We start from the raw sequence: 17,671 nt of genomic DNA on the forward strand, positions 1-17,671 counted from the left end.
TAGTGGAGGAAACAGCGTTATTAGTTAATTTATCTACCTATCCATCCATCCATCCATGCATCCATCTACTCACCCGTCTGCTCATTCACCCATCCATCCATTCATCCATCATTTACCCACCCATTACCTAATCTACCCATTTGTTTGCCTTCTCATTGATGCATCCATCTATCCAATCACCCATCCATCCACCCCCATGTCCATCCATCCACGCATCCACTCACCCACCCATCTAACCATCCCTTCTCCCATTCACCCACCCATATATCTATCTACTCACCCATCCATCCATTCATCCATCCATCCACTCACCCATCCATCCATCTACTCACCCATCCATCCATCCACTCACACATCCATCCATCCATCCATCCACTCACCAATCCATCTACCCATCCCATTTCCCATTCACCCACCCATCTATCCATCCACTCACCCATTCATCCATCCATCCACTCACTTGTCTGTTCATCCACCCATCCATCCATCCATGATTTACCCACCCATTTACCTAATCTACCTATTTGTTTGCCTACTCACTGATCCATCCATCCATCTACTCACCCATCCATCCATCTACATGTCCACTCATCCATCCATCCATTCATCCATCCACCCATCCATCTATCCAGCAATGCATCCATCCACCCATCCACTCATCTGTCTACCCATCTACCTATCCACTCACCCACAGCCAGCCATCCATCCATCCATATATACATACACGCAGACGTGCGCTGAGCATCCAATAGCTGCCAGGCTCTGGGCCCAAGCCCTTGGAAGTCACAGATAAGGCAGCAGCTACCTTTACTCCCTCCCACATGAGTCCAGTTGGTAGATGAATGTGACAAATAAGGGTCTCCTTACAGAGCTGGGACACTAGGACACACCAGGTGCTGCACCAGCACACTCCATGTGCCACGAGAGAGCTTGTCTCTGCCATGCAGCCTCATCTACAGATGAGGTGCAGAGGACGGGAAGGCTTGCTGGCCTGGGGATTGTCTCACCCACTGCACACAGGACCTTGGCTGTGAGGCCAGGGAGCTGGGATGTGTTCATCGGGGCAGGATGCAGTTGACTAGAGAGGTCACAGAGGTGGGCAGTGGTTCCTGAATTAACACTTCCCATGGAATTCAACACAGGCATCATCCAAAACACCTGTCGGATGACGATGCCGGACCCAGGACCTGCAGCCATTGCAAAACACACAGGCAGGCGTGTTCAGGGTCCCTCTCTGACTTCACCCCAGCCCCTGGGGGCAGCAGGGAGGACGCCCCCCGCTGGCAGGATCAGGGGTTTCTCCTCTGAGGTGTGAGCTCCAGGGACGGGGCCAGGAACTCAGTGTGGCGAGGTCAGCTCACCCCGTACTCAAAGATCTGTCCTGGGCAATGAAGGATCCCAGGGCCGAACATCCACAATGTGTAATTAAAGAGCAGGCGGGTGTTCATGGGGCAATGCAGGTGATGGAGAAACATGGATTGGGGGCCAACTTCGTTTTTTCCTAGGGAAATTCCGTGTAATACAGACACGCCACTGTCTCAGAGCCACCTGTCTTTATCTTCTGCCTGTCTGCTCCCTTCTGTAGGTCTGGGTCAGCCGCTCACAGTCATCACTTATTAAACACGTCACTCTAGGGCAGAACCAGACCAACCCAGTGTCTGGCCCTGGAAGTCTGATATGGTTTGACTGTGTCCCCACCCAAATCTCATCTTGAATTCCCACGTGTTGTGGGAAGGACCCGGTGGGAGGTAATTAAAACACGGGGGCAGGTCTCTCCTGTGCTGTTCTTGTGATCGTGAAGGAGTCTCATGAGATCTGATGGTTTTATAAGGAGGCGTTTCCCCGCACAAGCTCGCTCTTTGCCTGCTGCCATCCATGTAAGATGTGACTTGCTCCTCCTTGCCTTCCTCCATGATTGCGAGGCCTCCCCAGCCATGTGGAACTGTAAGTCCATTAAACCTCTTTTGTTTGTAAAGTGCCCAGTCTCAGGTATGTCTTCAGAGTTTATCTTTTCACCACTGGAGAAACTGTAAAAGCGGAGTTTAAAAGGCCTGAGTCAAGAACCACACCCACAGGCCCAGGTCCGAAGGGGCAAGTCCAGAGATTTTGAGTCAACCCCACGCCTAAACCTGTCTCCATCTGGTCTCAAAAGGACACCCTCACCAGCAGGCAGCTGGCAGCTCCCCAGACCCCTCTGCTTCCAGAAGACTTCAATGGTAAGGAAGGTTTTCCTCCCTCTGAATCACCCAGGACAGCCACCTAGAAACTTCCCTTCCCCTCCAGGACCCCTCCATTAAAGCTGTGCATTCAGAGGAAGCCCTGCAGGCCTCAGGAGGCAGATGGCTGGCCCCTCCTGCCAGCTTCTTCGAGAAGACCTCCCATGGCCTAAGGGCCGGCCACTCTGATCCCTGTATGTGACAGCAGGAAAGGGAGCTTCCAGGAGCACCAGGGGCTCAGGAGGAAAAGGCACCTTCTCTCCAAGTCACACTCTTGGGGAACCACTGCCACTGCCCATCTGAGTGCATCTGCCGGGAATCCACCCGTGTCTGGTGCTATGAGGGTACCCATGCCCAGAGATGGGGCGTGGTAGCCTAGGGAAGCACCCTCCAGCTCAGCCGGGAGGCATCTGCAGCCCTCCCCAGCGACACAGGAAGAAGAAAGGCAGTCACAAGGGCTCCCCTACACAGCCTAGCAACCGAGAAGCCCCCAGGAAGAGAAGCTCCCTGGCCCCAAGGGTCCTCAGAAGCACTTCCCCTCCAAAATCCAAATTCTGCATCACATTGCCCTTGCGTAGAGGCTGTGTGTGCACCTTACAACCCTGGGGAATCTCACCTCCCAGAGCCTGCGCGCGGCAGGTGACAAGTGACCAACAGATGCACACGCGTGCACGGCAACCGCGCTCAAAAAGCACTAGCAACCGAAATGCATTTGGGGCTACATAAAAATGCATGATGCTTTTAATTTATTTATGTGCTTCTTTAACAAATTTAGGCTCCTGCCTTCAGCCACGAGCCAAAATCCATTTCAACTTCACAGTCTTCATCCTGTGTCACTTTCTTGAAGGAAAATGTACTCTTCAGGATTTAATCATCAGAGAAGGCTGCGGCATACTTGGGCCATTTCCCCTCCTCTGTGAAGAATAATACTCTGCTTTCTGAGAGAAGGTACTATAGATAATGGAGTGGAATTTTAACACTGACCACTTAGCTGTTTTACAGGTGGGGGAGCTGAGGCCCCAAATGGGTAAATGTCCACAGTCACCTGCTAACCAGTGCCTGAGTCAAGGATTAGAATTGGGTCCTGACTCCAGCTCTCCACGCCAGCACTCCCTCCTGCAGGTCAGGAGAGGCAGGGATGGCCACAGCAGCACACAGATGTTGGCTTAGTGACAACCAGAATACGCCTGTGGGTCTCCAGATTACATAATGTCCTTTCTCACATTCTATATCCTTCTGGGGACTAAGATGGGTGTGAGAATGGGACAGGGCATAGGTTCTGCTGGGCAAACTCCAACTAATCTGCAATTAATCCCTCCATTCACCAAGCTCCCACTATACCCAAGACATCATGCTTGGGGTATAAAAACAAGCTCATTCCATATCCTCCAGGTGCAGACAGCCTGCTAAGAACTACCTGTAACTACTAACATCCTGTACTCCTGGAGACAGTACAGCTGTCCATCAACAGGCCAGGAACAGTGGCTCACACCTGTAATAAACTTCGAGAGGCTGAGGCGGATGGATGGCTTGAGTCCAGGAGTTCAAGATCAGCCTGGGCAACATGGTGAAGCCCCGTCTCCACACACATACACACAAAAGCCAGGTGCGGTGGCATGTGCCTATAGTCCTTGCTACTCAGGAGGCTGAGGTGGGAGGACTGCTTGAGTCTGGGAGGATGAGGCTGCAGTGAGCCAGGATCGTGCTACTGCACTCCAGCCTGAGTGACAGAATGAGACCCTGTCTCAAAAATAAAAGTGGAGAAAAAAAAAAAAAGGGAACAAGTAGACAAGTGGATGAAGCCACGCTACAGTCACACTGTGGACATAAATGTAACCCGGAACAGGGACAGGTATAACCTGGAACAGGGACAGGTAGAACACAGAGCAGGGACAGGTGTAACCCAGAGCAGGGACAGGTGTAACCCGAGACAGGGACAGGTGTAACATGGGACAGGTGTAACCCAGAAAAGGGATGCGTGTAACCCAGGACAGGGACAAGTGTAACCCAGGACAGGGACAGGTGTAACCCAGAACCAGGACAGGTGTAACCCGGGATAGGGACAGGTGTAACATGGGACAGGTGTAACCCAGAAAAGGGATGGGTGTAACATGGAACAGGGACAGGTGTGACTGGGGACAGGGACAGGTGTAACTGGGGACAGGGGTAGGTGTAACATGGAACAGGGACAGGTGCAACATGGAACAGGGGCAGGTGTAACACAGAACAGGGACAGGTGTAACACGGAACAGGGGCAGGTGTAACACAGAACAGGGACAGGTGTAACACGGAACAGGGGCAGGTGTAACCTGGAACAGGAACAGGTGTAACCTGGAACAGGGGCAGGTCCAGAACAGAGACAGATGTAACATGGAACAGGGACAGTTGTAACACGGAACAGGGGCAGGTGTAACCTGGAACAGGGATTATCTCTGTGTACCATTTTGGAGTGACCTACAGGATATAATGTGAGTGTGTAGAAAGTGTGAGCACCCTAACATTTATCTAAGCAGGAAGGTAAGAATCAATATAGATGCTCATGCTTATAAAAATTTCAGTTGGAAGAATGCAGTGTAAAATTAGAAGGAAACTGGTTATCTACAGGGGAAGAAAGGAAATGGGGGTGGGGTGCAAGAAGAGAAACTCGACTTCTCTGAATATACCTTGACTTTGGAACCATGGAAACGATTTTAGATAGCTGTACGAATAAATTTAATTTAAAAAAGAATTCTCTACATCATGCATCATGGGACAAAATGGCATCATGTACCCGCCGATGTGACATAAGGACACACCATCATGTCTGTGGCACCCGGACACAATCGCATGACCTGAGTCTCTTCATGAGGAAACAGGGCCAACCCAAATTGAGGACAGTCTGCAAAATAACTGACCTGTGCTCTTCAAAAACGTCAATATCAGGAAACAAAGAAGGAACTGCTCCAGGTGAAAGGAGACAAAAGAAGTATGAAACTATCGCAACTCAGAACTGTCTTTTGCTACAAAGGACGTTACTAGACAATAGTGAGGTAGGAATAAGATCTCAGACCAGATAATAGCATTGTATCAGTGTTAATTTCATGATTTTGATAACTGTCCTGTAGTTAGATAAGAGAATATCCTTGCTTTTTGGAAACACAACAAAAGTTTTTAGCACTCAGGGGTATTGTGTCTGCAACCGACCACCAAGCAGCTCAGAAAAAAAGAATACATGGATGGATAAATGGATGGATGGATGGATAAATGGATGGATAAATGGATGGATAAATGGATAAACGGATGGATGGACAGATGGATAGACGGATGGATGGATGGATGGATGGATGGATGGATGGATGGACGGATGGACGGATGGACGGATGGACAGATGGACGGATGGACGGATAGACGGATGGATGCATGGATGCATAGATGGATGGATGGATGGATGGATGGATGGATGGATAGATGGATGGATGGATGGATGGATGGATGGATGGATGGATAGATGGATCCATGAATGGATAAATGGATGGATAGACGGATGGATGGATGGATGGATGGATGGATGGATGGATGGATGGATAGATGGATAAATGGATGGATAAATGTATAAATGGATGGATGGATAGATGGACAGATGGACGGATGGATGGATGGATGGATGGATGGATGGATGGATGGATGGACGGATGGATGGATGGATGGATGGATGGATGGACGGATGGACGGATGGATGGATGCATGGATGCATGGATGGATGCATGGATGGATGGATGGATGCATGGATGGATGGATGGATAGATGGATCCATGGATGGATAAATGGATGAATGGATGGATAAATGGATGGATAAATGGATAAATGGATGGATGGATGGATGGATAGAAGGATAGACGGATGGATGGATGGATGGATGGATGGATGGATGGATGGATACATGGATGCGTGGATGGATGGATGGATGGATGGATGGATGGATGGATACATGGATGCGTGGATGGATGGATGGATGGATGGATACATGGATGCATGGATGGATGGATGGATGGATAAATGGATGGATGGATGGATGGATCTATGAATGGATAAATAGATGGATGGATGGATAGATAGATAAGAGAGGCAGACAGACAAATGTGGTAAAATATTAACCTTTGGGGAATAACTAGATGAAAAATATACAAGAATTCTTTGTATTATTTTTGTAACTTTCCTGTAAGTCTGAAATCATGTCAAAATTTAAAAGAAAAAAAAAGCCATCTCTAGAAATCTAAGGTGAAAAGACACAAATGCACCCAACTCTGTACTGACTTGATAACACAGCCACAAAGGAAGGAAAAAGTCTTGCCAATGACTGTCGAACACCACAACCTGTACCCTTCTAGTGGAACATGTCCTAAGGACAAAAGAACTAGAAACAAATACAGACCGCATTGAGTAATTCTGTGATATTTTATTTTGAGATTGTGTGTATTATCAAGGGATCAAACAAATGAGTAATGCTGATGATATTCACTGAGAACCAAGATTTCAGCAAAAGAAAGATACAATAAAAGTCCGATGAGGTTAAACAGGCACTTTAGGAGTCCTGGATGTGAATTCCCATAGAATTATCTGTATGAACTCCTGAGGCCCATGCCCTGTCCACTGAGAAGGTCCAGACACAACAGGTCACCAGCGGCCATCAATGCCCCAGGATCCCCATGGAGTGTGTCAATGTCCGCTTCCACCAAAAGGAACCAGGGCTTTATTTCAGAAATGGTCAATTCCAGGACTGGTGATGAGCCTGGGATATCTGGTCACACCAAAAAGCAAGGAATCTCTCAGAGACAACTGGGTTGTGTCAAAAGGACTCTCAGAAGCCAACTGAAAGAGGCCCAGAGGCAGAACCATTTGAGCGTTAATCAGATACGAACCAGAATTATCAAAACACGCCAAATATGTTTACATTCACTGTCCCATGAGAACACCAAAAACCCCAGGAGAGCCCAACACCCTCACTGGTGGCTGTTCTCAGAAGAGAATGCAACTTATTATTCTGAAAACTGGAAAACGAGGGGGGACTCCAACCATGCACTCTGCCCCTCGTCTATGAACTACTCCTCGGTGGAGCCAAACGGCGGACAAAGGGAAGTTTGTTTTCAGAAATGTGTCAGCTAACAAATGGAAAGGGAATGGCGGAAGTAGAAAATGACCATTCTGCAACCTCTAATGAAATGATGGCTCCAAGCAATAATCATCAAAGCTGTGACATTGAACAGAGACTGCCTCATGGAAGCACACAGCACCACCAACAGAGGGATCGTCCCCCGAGGGTCACCCAACCCTGTCGCGACCGGGAAGCACAGGGTATGGACCATGTTAGGCCACCTTCAGCAGAGTCCACAGCAGAGACTGTCCAGCAGGTGACCTGGTCTACCAAGGACAAAAAGTGTGATGCAAGAACCTGCAGGGTCAAGACTGGAGAGAGACACCGCCAAGCACAACACACCAACCTCATCTGACTCTTCATTCAGAGAGAGCTGCAAAGCAACCTGAGACCTCCTCAGGGAAATTTATTTCCTTCCTTCCTTCCTTCCTTCATTTATTTATTTATTTATTTATTTAGAGATGGGGTCGGATGCAGTGGCTCACGCCTGTAATTCTGACACTTTGGAAGGCCGAGGCAGGTGGATCACCTGAGGTCAACAGTTCGAGACCAGTCCGGCCAACATGGTGAAACCCCGTCTCCATTAAAAATACAAAAATTACCCAGGCATGGTGGCGGGTGCCTGTAATCCCAGCTATTCAGGAGGCTGAGGCCAGAGAATCACTTGAACCCGGCAGGCAGAGGTTACAGTGAGCCAAGATCACACACCACTGCACTCCGGACTGAGTGACAGTGAGACTCCATCTCTAAATAAATTAATAAAATACAATAAAATAAAAATATTAAGAGATGGGGTCTCACTCTGTCATCCAGGCTGGAGTGCAATGGCTCATTCCCTATCAGGGAAATTTGAACCTAAGTTGGACAGCTGATGGTATTAACGAAAAGCTGTTTGCTTTTTTCAGTTGTGATATTAGACTTGTGGCTTTTGTTTTTAAAACACATTGAGCTACCCACTGAAATATTTACAGCTGAAATGAGAGGATGCTGGCTGGGATTTGCTCCAAAACATCAGCGGGGGGGGGGGGGGGGGGGGGGGCGGGGCGGGGACGGGGAGCGCGTAGGGGGTAGGGGGCAGGGAGAGGGCGTGTCAGGGAAGCTGCCTGGTCTGGAATCTTGTTGCGGCTAATGGTGGGTTTCAACCAGGGAGGCCCGTGACACTCTGCTCCGTTTCTGGATACATTTGAAATTTTCCGTCATTAAAAAAGAATCCCTGTGCTCACCACCCTACAGGCTGTCAGAGTTGAACCCAACACTTTTACTTCATGAGCTACCAAGGGGTAAAAGGAGATGCTCCTCTGGCAAATGCTGAGGACACAGTCACAAGTGCTGGTCCATGGACGCCAGCAGCTCTGTTCATGACCAAGTGGCCTCATTTCCTCCGGGATCTGCTTGTCCCCAGAGAGGCAGCCCTGTGGGCTCTGCTGTCTCCATTTTGCAACTTTGTATCAACAAAGCCTCAAAGTGAATGTGCATGGACAGGCGTCCCTCCATCCCTCCACCCCACATGCCAGCTCGCCCCTTCTCCTGAAGCTTCCTGGGCCCCAGCAGAGGGTCCCTGTTGATGCTCACAGATCCTTCCCCTGCGCCAAGAGCACCTGCTCCCTGAAAGTGAAACGTCGACCCCCTGCCCCGTGACTGAAAAACCATCAATATTCAACCCCTTTGACTCACAGAAAGGCAGTTCGCCAGGTTCAGCGGACAAGGCAGCCTCTGGGGGTTGACGACTTAACTAGGGTCTGCCGAGCGATGCTCTCCGGGCCACACCCTCCATGCACAGGCCCCGCTGGACAGTCAACCAAGGGCCCGTCCCCTGCTGCCACCACCCAGGGAGAGCCCGGCTTCTCCATTCTCAGAGTTCCATCAACTCCAGCAGAGCCACCACTGCAAACCGGCGAGGTTGCAGGCGGCAGGTCGCCAGGATGGTCATCGGGAGGACCGAACCCTGTCAGCAGCCCACGGGGCCCAGCCCCTCTCTGCCCAGGCTGGCTCTATGCAACCTAAGACTAGTGGGTAGACTGAGTCACTCCACGGCACAGCCACAACGTGTCACCAGAGCTGTCCTCAGAACGACCAATGTCCAGTCCTCAGGGGCCTGAAAAAGCTGTCAGAGTACAGATGGACATACACATGTGCACACACACGGTTAATACTGCCACACATGGGCATGCACACACACACACGGTTAATACTGCCGCACACGGGCACACACACTCACACACGGTTAACCACAACTGTACACGGGCATGTGCGCGCACACACACACACACACAGGGTTAACCACAACTGTACGCAGGCACACGCACACACACACAGGGTTAACCACCGCTGCACATGCGCACACAGACACAGGGTTTACTGCTGCACACGCACACACAGGGTTAACTACCACAGCGCACACATACACACACAGGGTTAACCACTGCCACACACGCGCACACACACACAGGGTTAAATATCACTGCATACGCACATAGAGGGTTAACTACTGCTGCACACGCACGCACACACACAGGGCTAATCACCGCCGCACATGGGCACACACAGGGTTAACTACCACTGCACATGTGCACACACACGGTTAACCACTGCCACACACGTGCATGCACGCACAGGGTTAACCACCACTGCACACACGCACACGCACGCACACATAGGGTTAACTACCACTGTCTATATATACACGGTTAACTACTACCATGGTTAACTATTCATACATACGCATACGCAGAGTTAACCACCGCTGTACATAAAGATACACATACACACACACACTCATGCACACACCATTAACCATGGCCACACAAACATGAGCACACAGAGCTCATTATGCCGTCTAAGCACACACACAGTCCAGTGCCACACACACACAGGCTCACTACCATGCTCTGGCCTGTTGCCAGGTGAACCCACAAGGCCGTGTGGACCGGCCTTGACATGAGAGCACTGGTAACTACGGACGGGGCACCCAGACAACAGCCCTTCTGGCAAAGGCACCGACTGTCTGGTCCAGAGCATGGAAGAGACCCCCGCTGGGCATGACACCCAGACGGGAGTGACCTACCCACTCGGGTCCTAAGCCCCTGCCTGTCACAAACGGGGGCTCCATGTGGTTCACAAGTGACTGGCTCTGGACACACAGGAGCGTAATAACAAGAATTCCACCATAGTGTCAGCTGTGAAAACCACACGCGGCAGGGTCGCTGGCAGGAACTCTGGGACTCATCTGCCTGGCGCTGTCTTACTGGTAAGTGGCCCCTTACTAGCGAGATGTCACCTCATGGCAGGGTGACTTCAGTGAATCCTCTGTGCCTCAGTTTCCACATCTGGACAACAGGGAGGACACAGGTGGGGAGAGAGGCTCAAGAGCGATACACCAAGTGGGGCCAGGCCTGCGAGCCCCTCCTATGAGAATCTCTGCCATTCTTACTGCTGCAGAGCCCAAAGCCCAGCAAGCCGGGTACGCCTGGCCAAGGCCAGGGGACACGAGAGTCCACTGCCCCACCTCCCTCCTGGACACACAAACCAACCAGAACAAACGGAAGATTTCAGAGTCCTTCCAAAAACTCTGAAAAAGTCTGAGCTACCCATTGGGAACGCAAGGGACGCGTTCACTGAAATAATTACAATTTTCTCAGAACATTTCACTCCTCTTCCCCTGAGACTCTCCTTTACCCCACGGGGGAAAGGCCCCCATGCCCCCAGCCCCTGTGGAGCAACCTTGAGTGCCAGCTTAGCAGGGCCGCAAGGGAGGCTCAAACGCAGGGGCAGAGGCTGTGCCGGGACCACCCAGCCCAAAGAGCCACGCCGGAGCCACAGCTGCCCAGGGTTCGCGTCCAGCAATGGAGCCGGCATGGGTCTTCATCAGACCCAGCTCCTGGGCAAGACAATATCCCTCATCTCAGCCACCCCTGACCCAGCTTGTCCCATCCCCTCCAAGCGCTTTCTGGTACTCACGTAAGAAGTGTTTTTCCAATAAGGCAATTTCCAGGTGACCTTTGATCTCATTCAGTCGATCAAACTCTGTCCGGTTAAAGTCCTGGACTCCTGTGGCCATGATGAGGGTCCCTGGACCAGCCTAGAAGAAAAACACCGAAAGCTCAGAGGGGCCACCTGTGGCACCCTGGGTCTGCACCACTCGGTTCCCCCAGGGGTGCCTGGGGCCCCAGGATGGCAGCAGTGGCATGGGAAAGGGACCAGTAGCTGCAGTCTCTGGACATGGGGACGACGCAACAGTCAGATGGGGCGATGGAGCCCCCAGCGTAAGACCCGTGTCTGTCCACCCAGCCTGCTCTGCTAGGGGCAGGGATAGCTCAGACAACGTGGATGTCCTCAGAGCCCCTGTAAGGTTGACTTTAAGAAACATCTTAAAAATGGAAACTGGAGGAGTGGCGCTTCATCTCTTGATGGTTGTGATTCCGATCTCCTCGGGCTGCAGACAGAAGAAAACCCTGGAACTGTGCTGGCCCCGTGTGTCCGGCTGGCCATGCCAGAGACAGGCCCTCACATCTGAGTGGAGGCTGGGGGGTGCCTCCACGAGCCACACAGAGTAGATCGGAGAGACTGGCCCCCGGGCAGAAGGGTCTGCTGGAACCGAAGTGAGCAAACTCCAAACAGTGGCCTCGTCATTCTGTCTGCTCCACGAACACCCCACCTCACAGCCCCAGCGAGCCACAGCAAACTACAAACAGGGGCCTCGTCAACCCGTCTGCTCCACGAACACCCCACCTCACAGCCCCAGCGAGCCACAGCAAACTACAAACAGGGGCCTCGTCAACCCGTCTGCTCCACAAAAACCCCAGCTCACAGCCCCAGCGAGCCAGGACAGGCTCGAGTTACAGGCAACCGCTGCCGGATGCCTGGAGCCCAGGGGCTGGGCACAGGCAGCCGCTCCACATCTTGCTGATGGGACAGAAAGCAGGGACCACGCCTGGCACAGCCAGGCCTGCCTGGGCCCCACACTGGACGCCACACAGTCACCCTCCATGTTGCATCCTGCCAAGGATCTGGTGAGAGACAGCACACGAGTGAGTGCCCCACCACAGGAGGGCAGGGACCCGATTTCTCCACCTGGGTCCCCAGACCTCCTCCTCCAGAGCCAGGTAATGGATGTGCAGCTTCGACAGGGCCGCCCGGAGCAGCACTGCAACGGCTCCTTACACATGTATCACCCACGCTGTGGCCATAGCCCAGGAAGAAACCAGCAGCTTCTGGGCGGGGCACTCTGGTTGTGGCTGCCCTATTCTGGGTGCCCGACCTCCCACACTTTCAGCTACTCGGCTGCTGGGCAAGACTTCCCAGGGGGTGAGCGGAGGCAGGGTGATTCCATCTATCCTGCCCGCTGGAGGGACCCTGTGGGTGCTGCTTGGGGTCTATCCCAATACTGACAGATGAGGAACACGGGACGCCTGCTCCGGGAGGCCAGCGGAGCCCAGGTGCTGGGAGCTGGGATCCCACAAGCACCCGTCCAGGACAGAAACTCCAAAAGAGTCCCGAGGAGGTCACACAACCCCACCTGTGCTCCAGCTGACGCAGCAGCGGACATGGGTCTGGGGCTCCAAGCTGACCCTGGAAGCTCACGACGCAGGTGCCAACAGACTAGGACCCCAGCTGGGGCCCCAGGACAGACACCGGGGGCTAAACATCCCCATGAAGGTGGCTCTGACATAGGCAGCCTGGAAAAGGTTCACCTCAGTGGGCAGGGGCCTGGGTGCCCCCACACGCAGCCAGGAGGAGGCACACTGCAAAGCCTGCAGCCAGACCCCCTGCACTGCCCTGGGCTGTTTCTCTCCAGTCCTCATCTTTCAGACACAGACCCTGGCGCGTTTCAGACAGAATGAGAACGTGCCTAGGACCTGCTCCAGAGTCATGCAGTGGCCGGGGGCAGGGCCAGGGAGGACACGGCCACCCAGGACAGGAGTGGCCAGGGATCGGGGCAGGGAGAACATGGCCACCCAGGACAGGAGTGGCCAGGGATCGGGGCAGGGAGAACATGGCCACCCAGGACAGGAGTGGCCAGAGATCAGGGCAGGGAGAACATGGCCACCCAGGACAGGAGTGGCCAGGGATCAGGGCAGGGAGGACACGGCCACCCAGGACAGGAGTGGCCAGGGATCGGGGCAGGGAGAACATGGCCACCCAGGACAGGAGTGGCCAGGGATCGGGGCAGGGAGGACACGGCCACCCAGGACAGGAGTGGCCGGGGGGGGGGCAGGGAGGACACGGCTCCCCAGCACAGGAGTAGCCAGGGGTGGTACCAACCATGAAGGGACAAAGGGCACTTGGGCTCCCAGCCCGCTGCTCTCTAGTTTAAGTGTGTGGAATGTTTTGAATGTTTTCTATGATGATTTCTCTTTTTTTTTTTTGAGACGGTGAAGTCTCACTCTATCGCCCAGGCTGGAGTGCAGTGACGTGATCTCGGCTCACTGCAACCTCCACCTCCCAGATTCAAGCAATTCTCCTGCCTCAGCCTCCCAAGTAGCTGGGATTACAGGCGCCTGCCACCATACCTGGCTAATTTTTTTTTGTATTTTTAGTAGAGATGGGGTTTCACCATGTTGCCCAGGCTGGTCTTGAACTCCTAGCCTCAGGTGATCCACCTGCCTTGGCCTCCCAAAGTGCTGGGATTTCAGGCGTGAGTCATTGTGCCCAGCTCATTATGAATACTTTTAAAGATCTCAAACACAGAAACTGCGGGCCACGCGCTACGTGCTTGCCCCGACCCACTTGCCCCCACGTGCCTCGGGCAGTTCCGGGACCCCTGACCGAGGACCGAGGACCAGGCTGGCACCTGGCTCCTGCCTTTGCCCCTTCTCCTGCCATTCGCCCACCCTCGCTCCTGCACAGCTGGGCATGCCCTCTGCCCCTTCGCTGAGTCTGCCTTGGGCTGGCTTTTGGACATGCACACTGATCGCTTCCTCTCCTCTGTCTCCCCTTCCTTAGGTTTCTTATCTACGTAGCTTCCAGAAGTGTCTCGCCATTTTCCTTGCATTTGAGTCAAACCTAGCCACCCTGCCCCCAGCGGTTGCCAGGCAAGGTCAGAGACAGGAACGTGCCTGTCGCAAGGAGCAGGAGGTCATAAACACTGAGCTGAAATGAGACCCAGCCGCCGGGAACCTCTGCAGCCTCGCTCCCCACGGAGGGAACCCGCCACGCTCCCCCTGCCCTCAGCAGGGCCCACCTGCAAGAGACATTTTCCAAATACTTTGCTTCCTCTTTCTGTTGACAATGCCTCCCTGCAGGTGCAGAGGACAGGTGTGTGCCTGGGGCCAGCGGGCTTGTTCACCCTCAACTGTCTGCTGAGAGCATGGGCACCCAAGGGTGAGCCTGGCCAGAGGGTGGCCCAGGAGTAATGTGGCCCACACAGGATGCTGGAGGCCTGGCCTGGGAGACCTCAGTGCTTATCATGAATTTTCTAACCAGGGAGGTGGCCTAAACAACAACCAAGGACCCCAAGTCCCAGCCCCACGCTGAGGACAGAAAACACCCCCTGTACAGCTGGGACCCCCGGAGCCCACCCAGCCCGCCTCCTGCCTGCACCCCATGGACACCCTGCTCAGAACTAGGGGTTGCCTCTCCCACACGGATCCCTCCTGGGATCCTCTCAGGTGATGCTGGAGAGAGAGGACCCCTTTCCTCTTGGTGACAAGGCAGGCTGGGGTCCCCAGGAAGCCAGTGGCCTTGGCCGCCTCCACCTGGGGACTCCGGTTGGCAGCAGTGGCAAGGACATCCACCCGTGGAGAAAGCAGAGCCGGCCAGAGCCCCCAGCTGCTGGGCTCCCGGGCCAGGAGCAGCCTTCATCACGAAGCCCCTGAAACAGCCCCACACAGCCAGCCCTTCCCTGGGGCAGACGTGAGCAAAGGCTGCTTGGAAGTCAGGGACGAAGACAGGGCGGGCATCCATGTCGCCTCATCCAAGTCCCCACCTTCACTAGGTGGGGGGCTCCCCAGGGAGGGCAGGACAGGGAGCCATACTTTAAACAGCTCTACTGCCACGGGAAACGTCCCAGCGCCCCAACTCCAAACAGTACCCACCTGGGACAAGGAGGACAGACAATGCTGGCACTGGGGGCAGGGGAGGAAGGCCCACGGGTGGGCAGAGGGATGGAACCAGAGCAGCTGGGGGCCCCCTGGCTTCTGAGGAGCCTGGGCTGTGGCACACTTTCGGGGAGGCCTGGGGAAAACAGTTGGGCCATGCCACCCTTTTCTAGCACGTCAGCCCGGGCAGGGCTGCTTCCCGGAGGCTGAGGAGCTGGAGAGGAGCTTGGAGGCTCCCATCTGCCTCTGCCCACTCAGCCCTGCAAACAAGTGTGCTCTTCCCTCCCCATCCCCATCCCCACCGGGCGGGGGGCTGTGTGGGGCTCCACAACCGGCATGTGGCAAGGGGCCAGAGGCCTGCATGAAAAAGCTCTGCCCAGTGCAGAGGCGGAAAATTCAACTCCGTCACGCCCAGCACCCTCCCCAGCAAGCACAGGCAGCGTTGTGCAGGTGACCTGGCTCCATCCACATGCACCAACCCTGTCTCCGACAGCTGCTCCAGGCCCACGAGGGCTGGGCCCTATGGCCTCCACCCAGTCCTGGGATTCCGCAGCCCAGCTGGGAGCCACCTGGACACCAGGGTGGTGAGGACTGGCTCTGTGGGACTCACCAATGGACAAGGGGCCCCCTATTGGGACACAAGACCCTGGGGTGCTGCCCTGAAATGCTGGGGTCTGAATCCTTCTGCAAGCCCTGTGGGGCTCTCCAGCTGACCCCTTCTCAGACCTCCGGAGGAGCCACCCTGAGCTGGAGTCAGAGGCCTGGACTCGGAGCCCCAGGGGTGCAGGACACCAAGGCTGTGGCTGCCACCATAAAACCAGAGTGCCGGGCCCGGCCATTTCTCAGTTCTCCGGCTTTTCTAGAACTGTTTTCTCCAACTGTTGCCTCAACTGAAACCTGCAGCCCTCTCAAGATGGGGCATGCGTCTTCTGGGGACGTCTCCCATCTCCTGCCTCCTGGTCGGGGGTCACCCCAGACGCTGCCCAGCCCTAAGCGTGCCCACCTCCTCCTCGCCACCTCTCCTTCCAGCCGGCACTGGCCACACAGTCACCCGTCTCTTCCGCCTTTACCTCCCCTTCCCAGCCCAGCCTCCTGGGCCCCCCAAGCCCATCCAGGGCCCCTCCAACCTTCCCCGCCGAAGCAGGTCTGAGTTCTACTCTCAGCCACTTTGTCCCAGGACACAAACAGCCCACAACGAAAGGAAGCAGGAGTGAAGGTGAGCACACCTGGAGGACATGGTGCTCGGTGACAGCAGCCAGAGACGAAAAGACACAGGCTGTGAGGTTCCACCCATCCCCCGTCCCCAGGAGACGTCCCCAGAGAGGAAAGGACACAGGCTGTGAGGTTCCACCCATCCCCCGTCCCCAGGAGATGTCCCCAGAGAGGAAAGGACACAGGCTGTGAGGTTCCACCCATCCCCCGTCCCCAGGAGACGTCCCCAGGAGACGAAAGGACACAACCTGTGAGGTTCCACCCATCCCCCGTCCCCAGGAGACGTCCCCAGGAGACGAAAGGATACAACCTGTGAGGTTCCACCCATCCCCAGTCCCCAAGAGTCACAATCAGAGACAGGAGGCGGAATGCAGGCTGGCAGACTGCCAGGGTGGGGCAAGGAGGAATTCCCCCCAGGGAGCTGGCGTGTGACACATCCTGGGCCTCAGTCTGGGATGAGGAAAGGTTCTGGAGGTGGAGGTGGAGGTGGCGATGGCAGCACAACAGAGGGCATGTGCTCCATGCCCCGAACCACATGCTGACAGTGAAAATGACAACGGTGCATTCTAAGCTCTGTATTTTACCACAACAAGTAAAAAGAATGAAGCCTACATGTGTGCAAAGATGAACAACTTCCTGCATAAAAAAAGCCATGCGACCTACAGAGACTCGGCACTGCCGTCTCGCCCCTCAGGGCGGCGGAGGGAAAAGCCTGAGAACGCCACGGAGGACAGGGTGGGGGCACACGGCCCTCGGGGAGCTATGGAGGGCATACCACAGAAGCCGGGGTGGGGGCAAACGGCCCTTGTGGGGCTATGGAGGGCACACTGCATAGGCCGGGGTGGGGGCACACAGTCCTCGTGGGGCTATGGAGGGCACACCATGGAGGCCGGGGTGAGGGCACACAGCCCTCGTGGGGCTACGGAGGGTACACCATGGAGGCCGGGGTGAGGGCACACAGCCCTCGTGGGGCTATGGAGGGCACACCATGGAGGCGAGGGTGGGGGCACACGGCCCTCATGGGGCTATGGAGGGTACACCACACAGCTGCCAGGACCACCACACAGGCACACTCG

General features: G+C 54.6%; 1 protein-coding gene across 28 annotated transcripts in view; it reads right to left on the bottom strand.

Moving 5' to 3' along the window:
- The window catches only part of GRAMD4 (GRAM domain containing 4), a 153,063-nt gene that overhangs the window by 82,129 nt on the left and 53,263 nt on the right, over nucleotides 1–17,671 (bottom strand). For all 28 annotated transcript variants that reach the window (XM_028827583.2, XM_077949299.1, XM_077949313.1 and 25 more), the window contains exon 3: nucleotides 11,305–11,425. In XM_028827583.2, the coding sequence (XP_028683416.2) occupies nucleotides 11,305–11,425 (121 nt within the window). The remainder of the gene's footprint in view (nucleotides 1–11,304; nucleotides 11,426–17,671) is intronic.

The sequence above is a fragment of the Macaca mulatta genome, chromosome 10 (assembly GCF_049350105.2).
Source record: "Macaca mulatta isolate MMU2019108-1 chromosome 10, T2T-MMU8v2.0, whole genome shotgun sequence".
Taxonomy (NCBI): domain Eukaryota; kingdom Metazoa; phylum Chordata; class Mammalia; order Primates; family Cercopithecidae; genus Macaca; species Macaca mulatta.